The 22,230-nt window shown below is 47.4% G+C and overlaps 3 protein-coding genes across 3 annotated transcripts; 2 read left to right on the top strand and 1 right to left on the bottom strand.

The window, feature by feature from the left end:
• The first annotated feature begins 542 nt into the window (after nucleotides 1-542).
• On the top strand, nucleotides 543-3,621 carry crygs2 (crystallin, gamma S2). The gene is made up of 3 exons (XM_035407515.1): nucleotides 543-795; nucleotides 2,076-2,318; nucleotides 3,328-3,621. Exons 1-3 carry the CDS (start codon nucleotides 787-789, stop codon nucleotides 3,598-3,600), a joined length of 525 nt encoding a protein of 174 aa, XP_035263406.1. The 5' UTR covers nucleotides 543-786; the 3' UTR covers nucleotides 3,601-3,621.
• An 11-nt stretch (nucleotides 3,622-3,632) lies between these two features.
• On the bottom strand, nucleotides 3,633-12,088 carry lcmt2 (leucine carboxyl methyltransferase 2). Its single transcript, XM_035407514.1, has 14 exons — nucleotides 11,933-12,088; nucleotides 11,112-11,236; nucleotides 10,673-10,754; nucleotides 9,568-9,757; nucleotides 9,144-9,300; nucleotides 8,704-8,893; nucleotides 7,731-7,838; nucleotides 7,380-7,467; nucleotides 6,509-6,745; nucleotides 5,783-6,028; nucleotides 5,518-5,615; nucleotides 5,067-5,254; nucleotides 4,566-4,701; nucleotides 3,633-4,435 (listed from the first exon to the last, which is right to left on the bottom strand). The coding sequence occupies exons 1-14, from the start codon at nucleotides 11,978-11,980 to the stop codon at nucleotides 4,274-4,276; spliced, it is 2,055 nt and encodes a 684-aa protein (XP_035263405.1). The 5' UTR covers nucleotides 11,981-12,088; the 3' UTR covers nucleotides 3,633-4,273.
• A 1,316-nt stretch (nucleotides 12,089-13,404) lies between these two features.
• Nucleotides 13,405-18,197, top strand: rab5b (RAB5B, member RAS oncogene family). Its single transcript, XM_035410649.1, has 6 exons — nucleotides 13,405-13,547; nucleotides 15,169-15,459; nucleotides 16,120-16,271; nucleotides 16,633-16,755; nucleotides 17,295-17,388; nucleotides 17,840-18,197. Exons 2-6 carry the CDS (start codon nucleotides 15,294-15,296, stop codon nucleotides 17,950-17,952), a joined length of 648 nt encoding a protein of 215 aa, XP_035266540.1. The 5' UTR covers nucleotides 13,405-13,547; nucleotides 15,169-15,293; the 3' UTR covers nucleotides 17,953-18,197.
• The last annotated feature ends 4,033 nt before the right edge of the window (nucleotides 18,198-22,230 follow it).

The following is a 22,230-nucleotide window of genomic DNA, read 5'->3' as shown; positions in this document are numbered from 1 at the left end:
AGCCTCTTGCACATTTAATGATTAATTAAACATGCCATTGTTCTGCTGATTCAGGAGATGCACATGTGCACTCCTGCATTCACTGGTTTGGACTGAAAACAGGACTATGCACTGGAACCATAAACACAAAGCTGCACCAGCCATTTTGAGTCCTACCTTCCGATGGCTGATTCTATGGCTCACTGGTCAGACAACTGTGTGGGAGTGAATCAGAGTGATTGACTGACAGATGTCAGATTATTGACATTCTTCTCTCTGATTGTAAAATGCCTGACATGACAAATGTGCAATCTTTCAATATTTCTGAAAATGAACCCTCCTTTCAACCACGCCTCCACTTTTGGTTTATTTATTTATTTTTTCTTTCTGGTATAATACGCAAAAGAGCTGAGTCATGGACTGGTTTTTTTTTTGTGCACTCAATGCAGTGTGTCTGGGTTCCTGGATTTGGCAGGGATCTTGGCTGAGGGGGCAGCGTGCAGTGGCGGGTATGTGGGTATTGTGGCATGGGTATGTTACGGGGGGTGGGGGGTGTGGGGGGGGGGCATGTATTCAGCAAGGGCAGCAGTGAGCACTCAATGGGTCGTAATCCCATGTCGCATTTCTGGAAACGCATCAATGGCATCGGAATCACTGACTCAATTTTTGGATCTCATGACAAAGCCCGTCTGTCGGTTTTATAAAAACCGGTCGGGTATAAAAGGGTGTGGGAAGCCGGGCCTGACTCATTCCCACCTCACAGACTTCAGGGAGACTACACCCCAGCGGGCTTAAACAACATCAAACATGGGCAAGGTGAGTACATGCCCGCCACGATCCTTATGGGCACGATATTCCCAATATGAATGGTATAGTAAAACTGCACTCAGCAGATACATGGGCACCAATGCATATATGACAGCTAGCGTATGTAGTCTTAATCTTCACACCATGGTACCCAAGAACATAATTTTTTTTGAACATGCACAATTCACTTAAGCCGGCTATTCAAAGTTCTTCAGTCTTGTGAGGAATATTTAGGGCAAAACTCCTCAAACGTAAATCTAGGTAAATGATGGTCAAGTTAAAGTAGTTAATAGTTTAATTTGTGTTCAGCATATTGCCATGAAACTCAAGCTTTCACTTCATATGGAATGGGAGTTGTTTACCTGATTGCAAAAGAAAAGGTTTTTGGAAACTGAGTGGCTGAGCTTCCCTTGGACTGTTGCGTTTCGCTGATGGCAACTATGGTTCTCTGCTACACCGATACCTCCTCGTCTTGTGCTAAATGGAAGGCATTTTACCATACAGGTTGTACAGTGAGCACCATCTTGTTAGTGGGTCACTGTGACAGTCAACTGCAGTCAGCAAAATCCTCTTATTCAACTGTCACAGTCAGGCCTCTGGGATCTGCATCGTGAGCACTTTACAGTACATGTGAAAGTGTGGCTAAGTGAGTACAATTTGAGTTTTTAGTGGATAATAGCCTAAGACTATCAATTCCCTGTGGATTGTTTTAACACAGAAATGGAAGGAAATGGAAACCTGCAAGCCTCACTTGTCTGTTCAACTGTTGTTTCAGAGGCTAATTATTTGGTAAAAGATCTCTCTGCAATGGCAAATGCAACTGGCATACGTATGTGAAACATGAGTGGTTATTAGCAAGTGGTAGATCCCTAAAGCTGGTATCACTTGGTAGTGTAGTTGCAGTTAGGTCAGGAAAGCAAGGCATACGGGCCAACCAACCCTCTTTTCAGACGCAAGATCAGTTCCTCTTGAGTGTCGCGGTGCCTTCTCCCGCCATTCCCTGCCATTCCCGCCTTCTCCCACCATTCCCACCTTCTCCCGTTATTCCTAACTTCTCCCGCCATTCCCACTATTCCCTTCTTCTCCTGCTATTCCTGCCTTCTCTCGTCATTTCTAACTTCTCCCACCATTCCCACCATTCCCTTCTTCTCCTGCTATTCCTGCCTTCTCTCGTCATTCCTAACTTCTCCCACCATTCCCACCATTCCCTTCTTCTCCTGCTATTCCTGCCTTCTCCCGTCATTCCTAACTTCTCCCGCCATTCCCACCTTCTCCCGCCCTCTCCCCAGATCATCTTCTACGAGGACAAGAACTTCCAGGGCCGTCGGTACGAGTGCGACAGCGACTGCTCCGACTTCCACTCCTACCTGAACCGCTGCAACTCCGTCCGCGTGGAGAGCGGCGCCTGGGTGGCGTACGAGCGGCCCAACTACGCGGGCTACCAGTACGTGCTGACCCGCGGCGAGTACCCCGACTACCAGCGCTGGATGGGCCTCAGCGATCGCCTCTGCTCCTGCAAGATGGTCCACTTCGTAAGTGTAGCCCTACCGACCATCCTCTTCCTCCTCCTCCTCTTCCTCCTCCTCCTCCTCTTGCTCCTTCTTCTACTCCTTCCGCCTTTCTTGTTTTCTTTAGACAGCATTCCTTTGTGCCTACATAACAACATGGCCAAAAGTATGTGGACACCAGACATCAAACATCCAAAATTATGGACATTAATATGGACTTGGTCAACCCTTTGCTGCTATAACAACCTCCACTCTTCTGGGAAGGTTTTATACTAGATGTTAGAGCATTGCTGCAGGGATTTGCTTCCATTCAGGCAGAAGCTAGCATGAAATGCACAGCAGTCCTCATTAGCTCTATAACTGCAGTGTGCTCTGGGTAAAGCCGTTCAAGCCAAAAAGACTTCAGTCAGAGAGATCAATAACACCGCCCACCACTGACCACTACACTGGCTAATGTGAAGATAAACACACATGCTACGGTCCTCCCTCATACAGTTCCAAACAATTAATAGGCAGGGGATGGACCTGTTTACAGTGCACTGAATAGGCTAAAGGAAACTACAATTAGGTTTGGTACATCATAAGCTTACTATAGGTTACAGGGGCTATTGTGCCAGACAGCCAATCCTGGGAAAACTAAGAGCATTCATTTATCTAGACACATTTCTTGAAGTAGCAAAAATACACAAATAAAGACAAAAAAAAAAGGAAATATATAATGTATTTAATCGACTTGGTATCAAATTGATTTTGGATCAATAAATATGCACCAGTGTTGTAAACTGGGTAGGACTGTCCTATTGACCTTGTGGCAAAATGGATTTTAAGGTCAAACATGGCTATGACAAGTACACTGTTAGGCAGAAGATTTCAATCCATCTGATTCAATTACTAACATTTCTGTGGAGAGAACTACGAATAGTCCAACTGACCTCCTTCCATGTCCCCCCTCCCCCTTCTCTTTCACCACACCAACCCTCGCCCCTCTACTCCAATCTCCAACACCCTCTGCCTAAACCCCACCCCCCTGCAGCCTAGCGGGACTCAGTACAAGATCCAGCTGTACGATAAGGGCGACTTCGCGGGCCAGGCCTTCGAATCGACGGACGACTGCCCCTCCATCCAGGAGCGGTTCCGCGCGCGGGAGGTCCACTCCTGCAAGGTCCTGGAAGGGGTGTGGGTCTTCTACGAGCACCCCAACTTCCGCGGCCGCCAGTACGTGCTGGAGAAGGGCGAGTTCCGCAAGCCCGCGGACTGGGGCGCGATGTGCCCCACCGTCCAGTCCTTCCGTCGGCTCACAGAGTGATCCAGGCCCCCACCCCCCTGCCCCCCCGCCCCTCCTCTCCCCCTCCACGCCCTGTTCCCCAAGTCTGTACGGGATGACGTCACTCTAGGCCTCCCCAATGTTCCACAAACAGCGAGAGCCCCGGGGAAGAGTCCACTGAAGTCGCGGCAGAAATAAAAGCTCACTGTCAAGCAGCTGAGGGGTTGCGTCTTCTTCATTTCGTGTGCATGTCTTGTTTTTGGTCTCACTGGAGTGATTCAAGCGATTGTGCGTACGCGTCTGTTTAATATGTTCCATTAGTGAGTTCCATGGGAATGCATGTGCTTGGCTTGGACAGTGTGTGTGTGTGTGTGTGTGTGTGTCACAGGAGAGAATTTACAGCACCATAAGAATCCCTTCAAGAAGTGTAACAGCAAAAATGTCTCCTCTGTAAGATACACAGTGTGCGGGAAGCTCACAACAGAGATGAGAAACTGCAGGAGCACAGAGCAGAGGTCAGCACTTATAACCCCAAGGCAGCTACACCAGGCTCAGATTCTACCTGGGTGGCTCCAGTGTGAAACTGGGCTTTGTCCTCCTGGAGTGTGTCTTGCAGTGTGTCCTCCTGCAGTGTGTACTCCCGCAGTCAGTGTGTCCTCCTGCTGTCAGTGTGTACTCCTGCAGTGTGTAATCCTGTGGTCTCCATGGTCGTGATTCAAAGCGCAGGCCGCAGGTCCACGGTGACAGGCCGGGGGTTCAGATGAGTGCCGAAAGAGAAGCAGTTCCCCCCTCCGCCCATCACCGCGATCGCCGTTCCCTCTTCGTCCAGCGGCTCCGAGCAGAAAGAGTGCAGCATGAGAGGCCAGGGTACTGCGGCCTGGGGTGGGGGGGGGGGGGGGGGGGGTGGGAAGAGACAACGCGGCTATTATACAGACACACTGTTTCAAACAAATAGTATGAAGGAGTTAAACGCGCCGAAAAAAAGGCTATTTTGGGAAACGACTCACTGTGTTCAGGCTGTACTCTACACTGCCCCCTGTGGTCAGGTCTATCACTGCAATCCCCGGCACACCCTCTGCCTGCAGCCAAACCCCGCCCACCAACACCAGCTTGTGACCAATGACATGGGCAGAGTGAGAATACCTTGAAGAGAGAGAGAGAGAGAGATGGTAGATTAATTGAAGTAATTACAGGGGAATTACAAGATACAGGGGAAAACAAAACTGATTTTGCAAGCTGCGACACATCTGATACCAACTCCTGCTAGACTTGTTTCTTTATTTCTTTTTTTTTTAAACATAAAATTACCACACATCTAGAAAAAAATGTCACAACAAAGTGCCAAATGTTGCAATAAAATGCCAACAGAAGGCACTCTGCGCCATTGAAGATACCACCATTGAATTACATTGACCGTACGGCAGAGTGGCGTGTGTGTAATGGTTCTTTAACGCGTGTGATTTGCGTTCGCTGCCTCTGAGAGGTTCGGTGCAAGCGGAGCGTCTCACCTGGGCACAGGTGCAGGGTGCACCTGCAGCCTCACCCAGAGGAAACCTGTTTCAGTCGGCCTCAGCCAGACGGCGTCGCCCAGTGGAGCTCCTCCCCCGCCCAACCCTCCGAAGATCACCACTCCGCCATCATGGCTACAGGCCGAGTGGGAGTGACGAGCTGCAGGTGTGGCGCCCCCTACTGGCACCTGCAAATCACAAATCACACAGGCAGCGTTCACGCCCTCATTTAAGCCAGCTGGGTCTGTTGTAAGTGAAACGGATGCAAGATGGGAAGGCAAGACCCTTGGGCCCTTTTCTTTTGGGGGGGCGGGGGGGGGGGGCATTTTTTTTAAGCTGGTACATTTTTAGTGTCTTAGAAATCTACACAAAGAATATAAACATAAGTCCATTCCAAGTCTTCAGTCTAACATGCATTTGAAAAGTTTTATTTTAATAGACAATGGCTCACCGCCGTCCAATGCTGGTCTTCCACACACAGGAAGTGGCCGTCGCCCAGCGCTGGCTCCACCTCCGTTCGGCCTCCAAACACAAACAGGAAGTTCTGACCTGGAAGAGAGGTTGGAGAGAGTCCCTCGTTGATACGGCAGGCTCGATGCTGATCTAGTCTGCATTTGGCTTTATGTTGAGTGTTCATGTCATCATTCTGTCATTTAATGCCAGTCTATATCTATGCAGTTTCACCATCTCTGCCCGAGGCCTGGCCTCCCCCTCACCTTTGTATCTCAGACGCGTGGCGGTGTGCCGCCATCTTGGCAACGGCGCATTGCCCGTACAGGCCAGTTCCTTCACGGACAGCCATTCAAGGGCGGGGCCGACTGGGACAGAGAGGTCAGGCAGGGAGGAAAGGTCATAGGTCATCCGGAGAATACTTCCGATGGGGTTGAGTGGAGAAGTTCGCCCGCCAAAAACAAGGACACCCCAGCCCGGAACATCTGTCACAGTGTGGTACATTCTAACACCTGGGTGGACCACAAAGGCAATGCAACAATATTAGGACATATACTCAACACGAAAGGGTCATCAACAAGCTAGAATGAAGATTCAATGCAAAGGGGTTTTATGTGCTTTAATGAATACTGATTTAAAAATCTTGCACATGTTTGAATTAATTGGGGTGCTATACATTTTTTTTGGGCTGTGTGTACATACAGTACCTCATCTTAAAAGCCCGACTTGGACAGAGGTATTTTAATAGACATATCTACCCTTTAAAGAGTAGGTTTCTTGGAATGTTTTTTTTTTTTCAAAGTCAGTGTTATCAAACAGATACAAATACCCTTTGTGTTCGAATCTCTTTGGTGTCATAGAACTTGGTTGATTTCAGTTACCAGTGGTGACTGTGAATCAGCATTGGAATGTTCAGTTAAGAACATTCTAATCGCCTACTAGTGACCTCACACCTTAAAGGGTTAAAGTGACCCAGGGAGCAAATCTCTCACCGGTCTGTGGCTCCATGCAGACACAGCTCCACCCAGCCGGGCCTCTGACCAGGAGAGTGGCCCCGCCCCCTCTGCCACCCCTTCCAGACCCTCCACTCAGCAAGATGGCCCCGGGCCCCAGCACTGCAGAAGCCATCCCTAGGCCCTCCAACCCGGGCCCCTCGTGGCCATCCGGCATGGGCGTCGCGCGGAGCGTACGCTGGTCCAACGCTGGCAGCATGCAGGGAACTGAGGACTCTGCAAGGAGCCGGGAGGTGAAGGTAAAGGGAAGTCTTTCAGCACAAACTGCGGCACCACCCGCACCTCCCCGTCAACACTGTCCCCCTGCTGAGCTCCTCCCTCAGTGCAGCGTTCAGAGAACGAGAGCAACAGCAGGGAGCTTTCACAATGTGCGATGAAATGGACACACAAAGAGTGAGAAAATAAACAAATCAGAGAATAAAGCAAATAAGCAAATAAAGTCTAAAGCAAATTTCATCAAAATAATTCAATAAAATATTGTCCTGTATTAAAAATGTCAAATTAAATATGTGCATAGATTTTTTAAATTACATTATGGGTGTGAGTCAATACCAGGGTAATACTTTTTCTGTTTCATTCATGTTCACACTGGTCTCATATCTTCTGTTCTAACATATGATAAAGCTCCAGGCAAATATTAGCTTTCAAACAGAGTCGAGCAGCCCCACATTCCTGAGTGGACTGTGACAGACCAACAGGAGCAGCCAAGGAGGAGACGGAAAGACTACGAACGAGCTCTGACCAACTGCAGCCCAACATGGCCGCCAATGTTTGAATCAGCGTGATGTAAAAGCTTAGGTAAAAAGCATCACAGATGGCCGTTTAATGAAGGCAGTGTGGCTGGTCTTACCGGCCAGAGGGCTGACCAGGGCCTGGCTCGCCAAAGAGCCTTTGGAGGCAGTGAGGATGAAGTAGTGAGAGCATTTCTGGTGCCACTCCTGAAAAAGATAGAAAGAGAAAGAGAGAGAGAAAAAAAGAACAGAGAGAGGGAGGACAAAGTGAGCATTACTTGGCTGAAACAGCCACAATGTTCAGGCATGAGATGCACTGACACACAGAAAAGGCAACTGAAATGAGAAATGGAAGGTTCTGGAAGGTGTACTTCATGGGGTGGGGGGGCGAGGGGGGGGGGGTCAGTGAAAGAGGTGACATTTCTCTGGCATCCTAGGGAGGGGGTGTGGCTCCAGCTCCGCCGACTCGCCTCAAACTCGTCGAATGGCTCCAGGTTCTCCACCCTGCACCTCTCTTTCTCCGTCACCAGGTCCAGGTAGAACTGGTTCATGTCCAGACAGGTACAGCGCTCCCAGCCCTGTGCACAGCAACAGGTAACAGCAGTCACACAACAGGAGACAATACCAGCCCACACACTAAACAGGTACCTATCAGTACACTTCTATATACACTGCTCTACATATCTAACTTACTGAACAGAAATACTGTACACTCAGGAAAGCACATTGTTTAAACACCACCTCTTATTCCCCGTGATTTGATTTTCAGAATTCATATATGGAATGCAATCTGCACTTGGCTTTGAAATCTTTCTAATATCCTCTGCCAAGTCCTCTGTCAACAGCCTGCAGTTTTCACCACAAAAATGCTGTTCATCAACATTCTCTATAATTAAACTGCATTCCATCCATTGGCTCATTAGGTATATGTCCATTCTCACACATGTAACATGGACCTCATGAACTAAAGTATGTTGGCTAAATATTTTTTGACAGACAGACAGACAGACAGGCAGACAGGCAGGCAGACAGACAGACAGACAGACAGGCAGACGGACAGACAGGCAGGCAGGCAGGCAGACAGGCAGACGGACAGACGGACAGACAGACAGGCAGGCAGGCAGGCAGGCAGGCAGACAGACAGACAGGCAGGCAGGCAGGCAGGCAGACAGGCAGACAGGCAGACGGACAGACGGACAGACAGACAGACAGACAGACAGACAGGCAGACAGACAGACAGACAGACAGGCAGGCAGACAGACAGACAGACAGACAGACAGACAGGCAGGCAGGCAGACAGACAGGCAGGCAGACAGACAGACAGACAGACAGACAGACAGACAGACAGGCAGGCAGGCAGGCAAGCAGGCAGGCAGGCAGGCAGGCAGGCAGACAGGCAGATGGACAGACAGACAGACAGACAGACAGACAGACAGCGGTTACCCTCTCCAGGAACCTCTGCCTCTGAGCAGCTGTGTTGGGGTAGTGACTAATCGCGTTCAGAGTGGAGTTCAGCTTCAGGAAGTGATCCTGCATGACCCTGCCGAAGGGGTCATCGGGGCGGATCTGCTCGTACATCACAAACAGCGATTGGGGGAACAGCCGCGCAGCCCAGCCAATCACAGCATCCGACCTAAGACACACCCATCGTGGAGTTAACACAATGACACTTTCCACATTATCATTCAATACTGACACTGACAGACCAGGACATATGTAAATTTACACATACATTCAGGGTCATTATTGGGGGGGAGGCCGGTGCCCCCTGGCCTGGGAATTTCACCTGACAGCCCTGTTTCAGCACGCCCTTATACGGAGTGACGGCATGCACGAAAGACACAGGAAACGAGCAGCGGCGTGTAAAAGAGCGGGAAACTGACCGTTGGGCATCCACGTACGTGAGCACCACTTCCGACAGCAGCAGGGTGGGGGCGCTCCACTGCAGCCCCGCCCGGCTCAGGGCCTCTTCCACGGCCCCCTCAGCACGCACGTCCACCCCCAGCAGGCGGTACTGATCGCTGGAGATGGTGACGGGGCCTGGGGAGACCGTGTGGCGAAAGAAAAGTACTCAAGAGACAATCCGGTCAATTTTTTAAAAAATCCTTTATTTAACCAGGAAAGGCCCATTGAGAACATTTCTCTTTTTCAAGGACGCCCTGGGAGAAATGCTAGAGAGAGAACAGTAGCAGGTGGGGAGAGAGGGAGGGAGGGGGAGGGAGAGGGAGAGAGAGAAAGGAGAAAGAGAGAGACTCCTGCACTTACATTTGATCCATGGTGTACACTGTGACCAGCATTCAACGTTACCTGTGGGCGGGGAGGGGCTGGGGCCCCAGTCTCTCAGGGCATCCTTCAGGTGATCGCTGCCATTGATCAGCGCAGCTTTGCGTCGAGCGAAGTCGGGGAAGTCCACCTCGAACACCACCACGCGCTCCAGAGCGCCCTCTGCGTGCAAGCGGAAGTACAGCGAGTCAAAGCCTGCTCCCAGAGACAACACCTGCAGGAGGGAGGGAGGGAGGGAGGGAGGGAGGGAGAGAGAGAGAGAGAGAGAGAGAGAGACAGAGGGGGGGAGAGAGAGGGATGGAGAGAGACAGAGAGAGAGAGAAGGAGAGGGAGGGAGGAGGGAGAGAGAAGGAGGTAGAGAGAGAGAGACAGAAAGGAGAGAGGGATGGAGAGGGATAGAGACAGGGAGGGAGGGAGGAAGGGAGGGGAGAGAGAGCAAGCAGTGGAAGGTCACACACAAACGTCAGAACATTATGTCTAAATAATCAAAGGCATGGATAAAAAAACATGTTCTTCTAAAAGCTACAGCATATCAGGGTTCAAGTATTCAAGATTCTCACACGTTTCTTGGCAAGACGGCAGCCTTTTCTAAGAACTAGAATACTCCACATAAATAAATAAAATGAAAACAAATTACTGCAACAATAAACAGAATAAAACAATATTACTTTAATTGAAAAAAAAAAACTAAAAAGCAACATAGTGTTGAATACAAAATAACTATATTTCTAAAGAGGTCTACACACCTTTTCCCCTTTAATGGCAAGATTTGGTGCTATGCTGTCGCAGACTCGCAGGAGGATTTGCACATCATGGTCTGGGAGCAGTAAATATTTACACAAAGACAGCAGGAAATGCTCCAGTAGGCCAGAGTTCAGTAGCTCACTAATAGTGAGCTCCAGTAGGTCTAAGTTCAGCACCTGACTCACAGTGAGCTCCAGTAGTCCAGAGTTCAGTAGCTCACTAATAGTGAGCTCCAGTAGGTCTAAGTTCATCACCTGACTCATAGTGGGCTCCAGTAGGTCTAAGTTCATCACCTGACTCATAGTGGGCTCCAGTAGGTCTAAGTTCAGCACCTGACTCATATAGTGAACTTCAGTAGGCCTGGATTCAGGAAACGCTGCCATACCTGTCTCCTTGGACAGTCCTCAGTCACACGCAGAAACTGCTTCACGCAGTGATCCACGGCTTTCCATCGCACATAGTAGCCCCTGAAGGAGACACAAACCCAAACCCTATTGGCTGCACACTGCTACTGTCATTTATGATTATAGAGCGTACAGTTGTGCACACTTGAAAGGCCCCACATATCTCACAAGTGCTCTTAAAACCGAATTTCACAAATGAACTCAAAATCCATGCGAGTTCAAGTCAACAGTTTACTTCAGACAGAATAACGGCATGTTGCATTGCGACACTGATGTATGGAAACTGCACGTGCTGAACTTAAACGCTGCACGGCTGTTTGGGATAAACAAATGAACAGCAGATGATGAAGTCCACGGCGCCGTGTGTAGCCGTTTGACCTCTGACCTGCCGAGAGCCTGGGTTACTGCACGACCTCTGACCTGTTAATGAGCGGTGCCCGCCGAGACACTTTGCACACGAAGCTCTTCAAAAAGTCGTCCAGGAAGTAGCCCTGCGCCGCGGCGGACACCTTGCTAACCACACTGCTGTCGTTGGTCCCCTGCACCTGGAACAGGAGGGCAGAGCGAGCGCAAAAAGAAAGCCTTAGATTGGGAGCTCGTGCTGACTGACACAAGGCTAAGATCCCAGTGCTTCCTGGGTAGTTAGGGGTTCACCAAAACACCTCCTTTAGCCTGAGAAGGTCACCGTTGGGCATCAGCAGAACACAGGCAAGATCACTGGTTCACACAGGAGCAGTGTAGTACAACAGGTGAGGAACTGGTTGCAGCCAGTTCGAGTTCCAGGTAGGACACTCTCAACGTACCATTTTGGCAATGCACTTAACCTGCATTGCTTCAGTATATACCCATTTGTACACATGGATGCAGTGTAAATGCTGTGTATGTCGCTCTGGATAAAAGCCCCTGCTAAATGCCCGTCTCTGGCATGTGGTAGTGCTGACCCATGTTGGATATCGCAGGGCCAAGGGTCGCATCACCCCCTCGTGTGTGCTGTTTTACAAGTTTTGTGGAGGGATATGAACGATGAAAGGGGGGACATTGAGGCGAGTGAAGTCACCACTGAGAACCATATACCCAGGCACAGCGATATAAAGGTAAAGGTTTCTTAATCATGCATCCACGGTCAGAGTATAGGTAAAGTGGCCATCGGCTAATCATAAAATGTACGCTAACTGCTAATCACACAATCTAGGAGCAAAAAAGAACAAGCCCGATTATGCAGCACATTCAGAATAACTCACTGCTGTATCCTTGCCATGTTTTTTCTTCTTTCTGTCGCACGCCTTCATGGTATAAAACAAAACCGACTATAACCTGACTACTGTACATAAAATAGCACTACTACCACCGACTTGCTACTTCTGAGAGCATGACGTTCGATTGTGCAGAGATATATTACTCTTCCCTACGGCAGACCTGAAATAACGAAGACAGATAGAGGAAAAACATACACATTTCAGTCCAATACTGACGCCTTATGGCGTGGAATGGTAGAAATCTAACGTGATCATATTTATGAAGAATATCTTCTATTTAATTTCTGCGCCCAAAATGTGTAGTGAGAATGTTACTTTATCCATAAAACAGACTTCTGCTGTCTGCAAATAACTGAATTTGAGTACTGTTATATGAAATAATGACTCACGAGGGTATGGGCAATTGTGCTGCATAAAATGTATTTAATCTATGCGAGTGTCCTAAAAATAAATAATACCCAATGTAGTAAGATGTTGTACAGCTGGAATTTTGGAAGAACCAGCAATCAGACGGTTTTGTCCATGGTTTGACCACAACATTGTTTTAGCTACGTTTAATAAATGTTAGCATTTGTAAATAGCAGCTATCTTTGTTTTGATAGGCTCGACCAGTCGTATTGTTTTTAAGAATAATCCAACCATGAATTAACTTCTTTAAAGAAGTACCATAGGCCTGGGTTGGGTAGCTCGTAGCCTTTTACGACTCTTTTATTATGTTTTCAGAAACTCAGAATTTTTTTTCCAAAGTAGCAGAGCAACAACTAAAATAACGGCCTTTCTAGAGAAAATATAGAAAATAACTTCAGTTCATCTGTATTTGTAATGATTGCAATTATTGCTGTATTACTGCAGTTATCATGCAGTTTCAGTACTTCGTGTGCAGTACGCTACTCATGAAGTAGAACTTTTGTACTGCATTATACTTCAGTTAAAATACAGTCTAACTTAGCAGTAGCTGAAGTAATTTTTGTAAAGGAGTAATAATAATAATAAATAATAATAATAATAATAATAATAATAATAATAATAATAATACATTGCCTCCTTGTTTGGCAGGGTTATGTAGGCAGCCAGAACCCTTATCTCAGGCTTCACACTTTTTGTACATTGTCGTAATTTAATAGGCAACATTTTAATCACAACAATTAATAAGTTGCCTATTAGAAAGTCATATATTTTTATCAAAATGAAAATAAAAACAAAATACCATTTTAGTGAAATAATACTATTCTAAATAGGGTTTATTGCAAAAAGTCGGGCCTATTTGTTGTCTTTATTAGTCTTTATTTACATTTTGGCTATTAGTCCTTGACCCTTATTTTAAGAGGCAGCACGGAAGATGGTATTCATTGTGGCTTTGTATGTGTGTTATAGTAAAAAGGACCTTTACACTCAACGTGACACGAGCCCACAGCTTTTGTTGAAGAGGCGATATTTCCGTTTAAGAAAGGCTGGAATGATTATTGCGGCTGCGCAGCGGTTCAGGAAGTGCGAGAAGACCTACTATAGCCAGCTGTTCGATCAACAACAACACGCAGAACCGCAGTTGCTAGTGCATTCATATCACGCCAGAGGCTTCGGCAGCGACGATCTGTCACAGGTAATTAGGCCACCACAGTTGTCTTTTTTTTCGGGTTTACATCAGGGTGTCGGACAATAGTTGTCAGCGTCACAAAGAAGGCCGACATTCCTGCGCTAGGGGCCGTTTTGTAGGCTTGCCCTGGTGACAAAGTAATAGCAGGCAAGCTAACGGTAGCTAGCCAGCGCTGGCTGTGGCCGGACAGCGACGGGTCGTTTGTGTCCGGAGATATGACAATTCGGAGCACAGATTGGTTTAGCAAGCAAAAAATTCGGTATCACCGGCTATTTAAGTAGCTGGTCAACTGATTTCAGGTGTAACTTCCACTGTTTAATTAAGTAATTGCTGCGGAACACTCGCCCTAGGATTGAAAGGGAAAGTCGTGTGTGTTTTCTGTGCCTTGCTTATATAGGCTGCGGCTGTCCATATCTTCATGCTAAAATGACATGGTTTCATTACATGCACCTGTGATTTGTAACATGAGAAGCCACAGGACACCGCGAGCACGCGCCTCTGCCGAGCGTTAGTATCTGTTTGCTTTATGGACGGGCAGCCTGCGATTGAGAAACACTGACTGAGCAAGTACGGCCGCATCGCCCGAAGACTCCCAACAAATGCTCATGGTCGTAAATATTTGCATTTCACGGTTGTGCAGGTTCGAGTCATGAAGTGAAGTATCCGAGGTTGTTTAGTACATAAAAATGGCGAAGTCCCGTTCTATTGGATGAATTCCTGTTTTCACAAAAATATGCCATTATGCTGTGCATTCCTGTATTAAAATGTGACAATGCGGGTTTTGGGGAAGTAGATCTGATATGGACCAATACACTATTTCTACAACTGTGTGGTACGTTGGCAAACCGAAGTGGCCCTTGCTGAGCTGTTAGTCTTGCTTCGTGGGATGTTTTTGACAGTTGAACTCCCACATTTTTACGTTCTGCGCCAAACTCCCAACACATAACAGCAATGAAGTAGAACTGGGCTGTAAAACTAAGAACGGAAATACTTGAGGAAATTGATAAGATTTGTTCCTTTAACCATAAGTATGAACGCTTTCAAGTGTATGCGTTTCTTTCAGACCGGTTTGACATGAGTAAAAACATATAATCTCTTGGAATTGACTGTTAATTTTTTTGTATCGAATTTGAGATTTTAAAAAATCATATAGAAGTAGCATCTGGTTTTGACAAAAGTGAATAGGGTTCACTGGTTTATCAGGAAGTGTAATTCTTAACTATTATATCGGAGCTTGTTTTGTATGGGTGTTGTGTACTTTCCAACCACTGAATATAACCACATTGTAAATCAAAGTCCTCTTGCTTTTGTGTATGGTTTTTCCTTCTCCCATTTCAGATTTGGCATCACATTGCAATAGACAGCTTTAACAGTATGTATGAATACTGTTTTTCAAGGTAAATGAGACAAGTTATGTTCATAAAGAAGGCGCAAGTAAAAAGTAATAATATCATTTTCAACAGGAAGCTGTGTGATTGACATTACAAATTTTGCTGGTTCTAGGATCACTTTTTACAATTACATACAGCTAAGGCACAGGAAGGTGCTGTACAGTGGCATGGTCACACTCCTGGGGATTTAAGCTGGCAACCCCCTCCCACACTGTGAATTTGCTTGTGTGTTTCAGGAGCGAAGAGAGAGGCAGTAAGAGGGAGAGTTGAGTCACAGAGACCCCCTGGAGGCCCCCCCCTCCCTGTAAATCACAGACCCTTCCCCCCCACCCCCACCACCCCCCTTGGGAGGAGCCTGCTCATGGCCAGCAGAGGAGGAAACGCCAGGCCCAACGGCAGCCTGCCCCAGACCAAGATCTGCCAGTTCAAGCTGGTGCTGCTGGGAGACATGGCGGTGGGCAAGTCCAGCCTGGTGCTGCGCTTCGTCAAGGGCCAGTTCGACGAGTTCCAGGAGACCACCATCGGGGGTGAGGACCGGGTCGATCCTCAGATCAGGGAAGGAGGGAGAAAGAAAAAGAGTGAGAAAGAAAAGGAGTGGAGCAAGAGAGGGAGGAAGAGAAAAGAGCTCAGAGGGATGGTGGGGGAGAGACTCGAGCTGGAGAGTCTGGAGTTAACTGGGCGGCTTCACACAACCAAGAGCCCGTGTAGATTTATCACAGTGTCTCTGTGAATGGTTAGAAAAGAGAGAGAGCTGAGAGTTGTCCCCGAATGTAAACAAATCTGGAATTCAACAGTGAGTGGCAGCATTGGAGAGGTTAAAGATAAAGCTGTCTGGTTCCTTTTTCTGGTCTCGGATAACGTCTCTTTGGCTTTCTTCCCCTTTTTCCTCACTCTCACTCTCTTTGTCTCTCTCTCTCCCTCCTTGTGTCTCTCTCCCTCTCTCACTATTTCTCTCTCTCTGTTTCTCTCTGACTGTCTCCCTCTGTCTCTCTCTCCCTCTCTCTCTGTTTCTCTCTGTCTGTCTCTCTCTCCCTCTCTCTCTCTGTCTGTCTCTCTGTCTCTGTCTCTCTCTCTCTCGCCCTCTCTCTCTGTCTCTCTGTTTCTCTCTGTCTGTCTCCCTCTGTCTCTCTCTCTCTCTGTCTGTCTCTCTGTCTCTCTCTCTCGCCCTCTCTCTCTCGCTCTCTCAGCTGCGTTCCTTGCGCAGTCGGTGTGTCTGGACGACACGACGGTGAAGTTTGAGATCTGGGACACGGCGGGACAGGAGCGCTACCACAGCCTGGCGCCCATGTACTACAGAGGGGCGCAAGCTGCCATCGTGGTGTTCGACATCACCAAACCGGTACAGACCCGGCTTCCCTCGCTCCTCCCCCATGTGACCAGCAGACGCACCGCAACACTGTTGCAACCTTCCTGCAACCCTGTAGCATCTTTTATCTTGTTCCTACATTGTCTGATATGTGCTGGCTGACCTCAGCGGTCTACCAAAACTGTGACGTTAATAACTCTCAGCTATAAGGTGGCCACAGTCGCCATGGTAACATGCTGTCACTGTTTCGATGTGGCTAAGTCCCCTGGCTCACCGATCAGAGTCTTAATTCAGTGCGTTCGCCACCTTTCTTTCTCAGTCCCTCCTTTTACGTCCTGTATTTCTTCCCCGCCGCTCGTTTTCGCTCACTTCTCTTCCTCCTCTTTCTCCGCAGGAGACCTTTGAGCGGGCCAAGGCCTGGGTGAAGGAGCTGCAGAGGCAGGCCAGCCCCAACATCGTCATCGCCCTGGCGGGGAACAAGGCCGACCTGGCTGAGAAGCGCATGGTGGAGTATGAGGTGCTGACCTGCACACCTGCAGACAGGCAGTACAGGGGGAACGTAGCCAGAGACGCAGTCCTAAACGCTCAGTATTTACTGCGCTTGTTAAGCTCTCACACTAGAGCACTGGATGTTTCAGCTGGGTACTAATAGTCTAATCATGTTTGGTTATGTTGTACCTTTTGCTACAATTTCTGAACTACGCCTTCAAAAGAAATTTTATCATATTTGGGTGAGTGGGATTCTTTTGGAATGTTTTTTTTTCTTCTAAATTCTAAGTCAGCGTTCTAGAGCTCCACTGCTTTCAGTTACCAGTGACATCAGCATTAGAATGCTCAGTTAAGAACATTCTAATCACATAATTGTGACCTGACAATTAAACACAGTTAAAGCAATCCAATCAGAGTGTTAGAAGGAAAATGCATGTCATCACTAGCTTGTGTGAAAGGGAGTTCTACTATGAGGATGATCATAAGATAAGGCTTTTGGTGGAGTGTGGAGTTTTTAAGGTGGACCGCACTCTGATCTCACCCCGCCGGTGTGCTTTTGTGGTTCAGGAGGCTCAGACCTACGCTGAGGACACAGGACTGCTCTTCATGGAGACCTCTGCCAAGACCGCCATGAACGTCAACGAACTGTTCCTGGCCATTGGTGAGTCCCCCGGGCCTCACAAAGCTTCCCCCCAGGCCAGATGGGAGAGCGTAGCTTCCTATGCCACAGGCTCAGTCACAGCATCAAATCTAATGTTGAAACTTACCTAGCGCTCCCTAGTTATTCACTATAAGCATGCAGCTCCATGTGAGTCCACTATAAAGTATCTGTATACTGTACTTTACCTTATCTGTACTTAAATACTCAGATTACATTACAGTACAGGCATTTAGCAGACGCTTTTATCGAATAGCAGTGTCCTACCCGGGGAATTGAACCTGTGACCTTTAGGTTACAAGCCCATGTCCTTTATTCTACATTATGCTACACTGCCGCCCTCTTCGGAGCCACAGAATACTCTCAGATAGCTTATTTATAAGACTACAAAGATATACGATAATATGAATTTTAAAATGGCTCTTGTGTTTTTAATCTTACTTCTTTTCTCCAGCGAAAAAGATGCCAAAAACAGACACCCAGAACCCCACGCACGCAGCGAGGCAGAGGGGGGTGAACCTCCAGGACCCCGACGCCCAGTCCACCCGGAGCTGCTGCGGGAACTAACCCCCCCCTCCCCGCACCCTGGGGGCCGGGGCGCAGATCACCCCTTCCGTAACCCCCCCCCACCTTAGCACCACCCAGAGGGATACAGGGAGCGAGGGAGGGAGTGAGGGAGAAAGAGAGATGAAGGCTATGTTCTGCAGCTTGTCCTCGTGGGCGATAAGAATTTTAGGTGGAGCGGTGGAGATCGGAGAGGACTGAAAGAGAGAAATGAGAGTTAGAGAGATAATCTTGGATTTTGTAAAAAACTAATTGGCACAAATAGCTGTTGTTTGGTTTTATTTAATTTAAATCATGGTTCCTGTTGGTGATGTAAGTACTGCACTGTCAGGGTCTTAATGACAGAGAGGAGTAGTAGAGACAGACTGAAGGACAGTGGCTATGTAGGGGTTGGGAAGGTCAGTCTGAGCCACACCATGTGAAAGTGAGGTATAGTTGAATAGATAAAATATGAGAGAAAACTAAATACAGACGAACGAAATACAGACCCATATACCTTTGAATGCCCCCCCCCCGAAATTGGGCGAGTACTCAGACTGCCATTACCTTGAGGATCCCGTACGGAATAATCCCGAATTATATTTAACATCGGTGACAGAAACCGTTACGTCCGCCGCGTGCTCCGCTAACGTTCTCGGCTTCTGTTGTATTTATTCAGTGCGCTTCCTTCGCGCGCCGCCTTTTTCGAACCGGTAATTTATTAACTCTTTAGCCGCCGAGGCCCCGTCTTTTCATCGCCGTCGTCATCGCTTATGGACTGTTCATCCGCATTTTCTGTCCCGTTTCCGCCCGAAGTAAGGAAAACTCGCAAACCTCCCTCCCTCCCTCCCTCCCCGGTTGAATGCACTGGAAACAGAATGTGATATTTACTGTTTGGAGTTTGTCTCCGCTTTGCCTCCCCCGCTGCTCACACTATTGGCTGATCGCTACAAGCTGCTGTTTAAACAACCAATCAACTGTGTAATAGTTATTAAAAGCATTCTGATTTGCAGCCCTATCAGTAGCCGTACTGTAGATCAAACTAATTATGAGATCCTTTCTGCTTTCAGCCCAAAGGTGACACAGATGTTCTGATATTTTGTCTTGCAACATTGACGCTCTCGACAGAAAACACAAATAATTCCATCAAATGCTTTCAGACAAACCGTTTGATGCTGTCCAGTACAACTGTATGTAATGCAATTCTTAGATTAAGACATTCGACTATTATAGGCTTGTCTATCTCAAAGCAGAGGAACACTAGATGGATTGGGGGAAAAGAAATAGAAGTGCCTATTCTTTTTTTTTTTTTTTCCTTGTTCTGTTTTCGGCCAGTCTGGGGTGTGTTCAATAGGCAGAACAAAATCATGGAGAATTCATGAGTTTGTGTTGCAATTCTTGTGTGTGTATTTTTAATGATTCTTCTGATTTTAATTTATCTGTACTTGAAAAATAATATTTGTAAAGTGTTACTTATGTCTAGTGGGGGTTCATAGCACTGAAAAAGTATTATAAAAACCAAATTCCTACCTATAGCTTATACTATGTTTAGAGCCATTCAGACTAAACCAATCACGTAGCAGCTTGAGCAATTAACCCTGCCCGGCAACTGTAATCTCTAAAACATTCAGCACTTGTGTTCAGAAGAGCCAGGTTTCTGTTTCTACGGACGTCCTATGTATCGGAACACGTCCCAGATTTTTTCATGAGTGAAATGTGCCCCTGTCAGCGTGGCAATGCTGTGAGAGCGCCACCTTGTGGTTGCTCAGTCTCTCCCATTGTTCAGTGTGCTCCCGCTCTCAAGACCAATGGGGGTCCGGTCCTTCTGAGCTCACAATTTGCAGTTAGATCATTTGGGTGCCTGGGTGGAACACATCAAGTCCCAGTGCAGTGAATGAAAAAACAACAAAAAAAAAAAGAAAAACATGAATGCCTTTAATTTGGTCATTTTTCAGTCTGCAAGACAACAGCATAAAGACAATGACATGAAACGTGATTAAAAACTAGCAGTATCCTGCAAGCTGTTGTAATGCATGATGTCACTGTGTGCTATTCCTCATCCATATTATCCCCGTGGTGCCATTTCGAAAAGTTTGTAAACGTTGCCGGTTTAGAGTTGTCCTGTGACGAAAGTAGGTGGGGTGTTCTGTTAGCGGAAGCAACATTAACAGCCTTGAAGTGATGTCATATAGAGAGTCTGTACTTAAAACCATTCAGAAAAGCACACGGTTGCATGCGTCTGTACCTGATCACGATGTGATGACTGCGGGAGACGGAATGTGATTGGACAGGGTTTTAACGTGGCCTTGCTGGTTACCGCCCTGTTTTCTCACCAACGCAACAGAAGTATTTGCGTGTGTCAGTCAGCTTTGTGCGTTTTCTTACCGGATCTCGCCCACCAGGTCCGTGCTTCACGGAGTTACAGCCGGATAACTGCGCTGAGGGAAAACCCGGAACCCTCCCAAAACTGGAGTGAAGTAATAGGAGCCGCTCCAGGTTTTCACTCAGCCCAGTTATCCAGCTCATTCGGTAATCCTGCTTTGTGAAACAACAACGATCACCCCCCCCCCCCCCCCCTCCCCCAGGTCCCCTTTCACTGTTCTGTTGTGTTTGAAGTGCAGAGGTGCCTCCTAGGAACATCACACAAGCCCCCCCCCCAAAAAAAACAAAATAATTTAGACACGGCCGTCGGGCGGCTGGCGGGGTAGGGTGGCGGCCGATTCGCGGGGTGCCGGCCGGAGCTGGCTGGCGCCGGTCCGAACGTGGGCACAGGCGGTGGGGCGCTCGAGCGGGTTCTGGTGCTCCGGGCCGGGCAGCGCACCGATTCTCCACACCGAGGGAGACAGAGTAACGCTCAGCAGAGCACTGGTTAGGCTGCACAGTCACTGGATTTACCTGTACAAATAAAAGACTTAAAGGAAAACACTGTGGGCTCTTATTCTAGATGAGGACGGGTGTGTGTGGATGTACTTCAAGCACAGGGGACCACTCATATTTCTCTGTTTAAAATTTTTTTTTAAAGTGATCAGTAGTAAAAAAGTTTAAATGTGTGAGAAAGTCATGCCAGCATCCAACAATTACAATGTGCCAGTGACTTTATGCAGACAACTGCTTTAAAAGCACTACATAATCTCGGCACTTGTTTGATTAAAATTTGACTGCGATAACAGTTTAAACAAGCTGCATATGCTAGACCTCCCAATATTACATATAACTCTGCACATACACTCTTCTTCTGTGGTTAAGGTGATCAGTGCAGATTTGCTCATGCCAAGATTTTAAAAAATGTTCTGTGCATAAACTGGTACTTATCGAGCCCAGGCAGTTTCACAAAAACAAGAATTGAGGCCAATTACTATCACTGTGTATACCTTTCAGCTTACAGTGTGTGTGTGTGTGTGTGTCCCTGTTGTGGGTTACAGACAAATAAACAGTACCATTGTGGAACTGCAAGAGAATTATCAAGGGAAATAAACTGCATGTGGCCAAAGCAAGCACTGAACACTTCTGCAGTGCTTGCTGGAACAAGTGAAATAAACGGCAAAGCAGATTCATTTTCACACCGTTTATAGTTCTCTGTGAGAAAAAAATGGTTTCTCTACACCGATGCTGCTGAACTCCAGGTCCTTGGGGCCACAGCTTCTGCAGGTGTTCGGTCTGACCATGCACTACACCACCAGATATCGCCAAGTATTTTACCTCCTTGTTCCAGGACGTGAGCTCATTAGTGACATCTGGTGGTGTAGTAGATGATTGGATCAAACACCTAAGGATGCTGTGGCCCCCAGGACCTGGATTTGAGTAGCCTTGCTCTACACAGGTCTTTGTTCTCTACATTAGACTTTGTACAGAGTGGTCAGAGGGGAATTAACATACATGAAAACCACCCGTATAATTTAAAAACAAAAATCATACGCCCCCCAACTGCGATCACCGTCATCTTGGTCAAATTCAACAAATATAACAGATCTTTGGGGAACGACGTGTTAAAATCAGCATGATTTGGGGGGGAATCAAACTAAATACACAATTAAGTGAAAACATTTCCCCCCTTTCTCTTTAAAAAAATTCATAGGAGAAGCATAAAATCATCCCCCTCTTCTTAAAACAAATGACTCCTTGCTGGTTTAACATTCCCAGACATCAGGAATGAGAATAATTCTGAACTCCAACGAGCCCAATACACAGTCCAGTAGAGGATCCCATCGGCCTCTTTACAGGACCCTCCCTTCTGCTGGGGATAAAAACACGCTTAGCGGTAGCGTACTTTACAGCATCTCTCTCTCTCTCTCTTTCACCCCA

The sequence above is a fragment of the Anguilla anguilla genome, chromosome 3 (genome assembly GCF_013347855.1).
Source record: "Anguilla anguilla isolate fAngAng1 chromosome 3, fAngAng1.pri, whole genome shotgun sequence".
NCBI lineage: Eukaryota > Metazoa > Chordata > Actinopteri > Anguilliformes > Anguillidae > Anguilla > Anguilla anguilla.
This window is presented reverse-complemented; position numbering and strand designations above follow the sequence as displayed.

Bases quoted from the DNA above. Each gene is read 5' to 3' on its own strand.
- lcmt2 (XM_035407514.1), bottom strand. From the start codon at position 11,980: ATGAAGGCGTGCGACAGAAAGAAGAAAAAACATGGCAAGGATACAGCA. The intron at 9,758-10,672 runs GTATGGCAGCGT...TCCCTCCTGCAG, and splicing joins AGGACTGTCCAAGGAGACAG to GTGTTGTCTCTGGGAGCAGG. The intron at 4,436-4,565 runs GTGAGTCGTTTC...CCCCCACCCCAG, and splicing joins TAGAGTACAGCCTGAACACA to GCCGCAGTACCCTGGCCTCT.
- rab5b (XM_035410649.1), top strand. From the start codon at position 15,294: ATGGCCAGCAGAGGAGGAAACGCCAGGCCCAACGGCAGCCTGCCCCAG. The intron at 15,460-16,119 runs GTGAGGACCGGG...TCGCTCTCTCAG, and splicing joins CCAGGAGACCACCATCGGGG to CTGCGTTCCTTGCGCAGTCG. The intron at 17,389-17,839 runs GTGAGTCCCCCG...TCTTTTCTCCAG, and splicing joins CGAACTGTTCCTGGCCATTG to CGAAAAAGATGCCAAAAACA.
- crygs2 (XM_035407515.1), top strand. The intron at 2,319-3,327 runs GTAAGTGTAGCC...ACCCCCCTGCAG, and splicing joins CCTGCAAGATGGTCCACTTC to CCTAGCGGGACTCAGTACAA.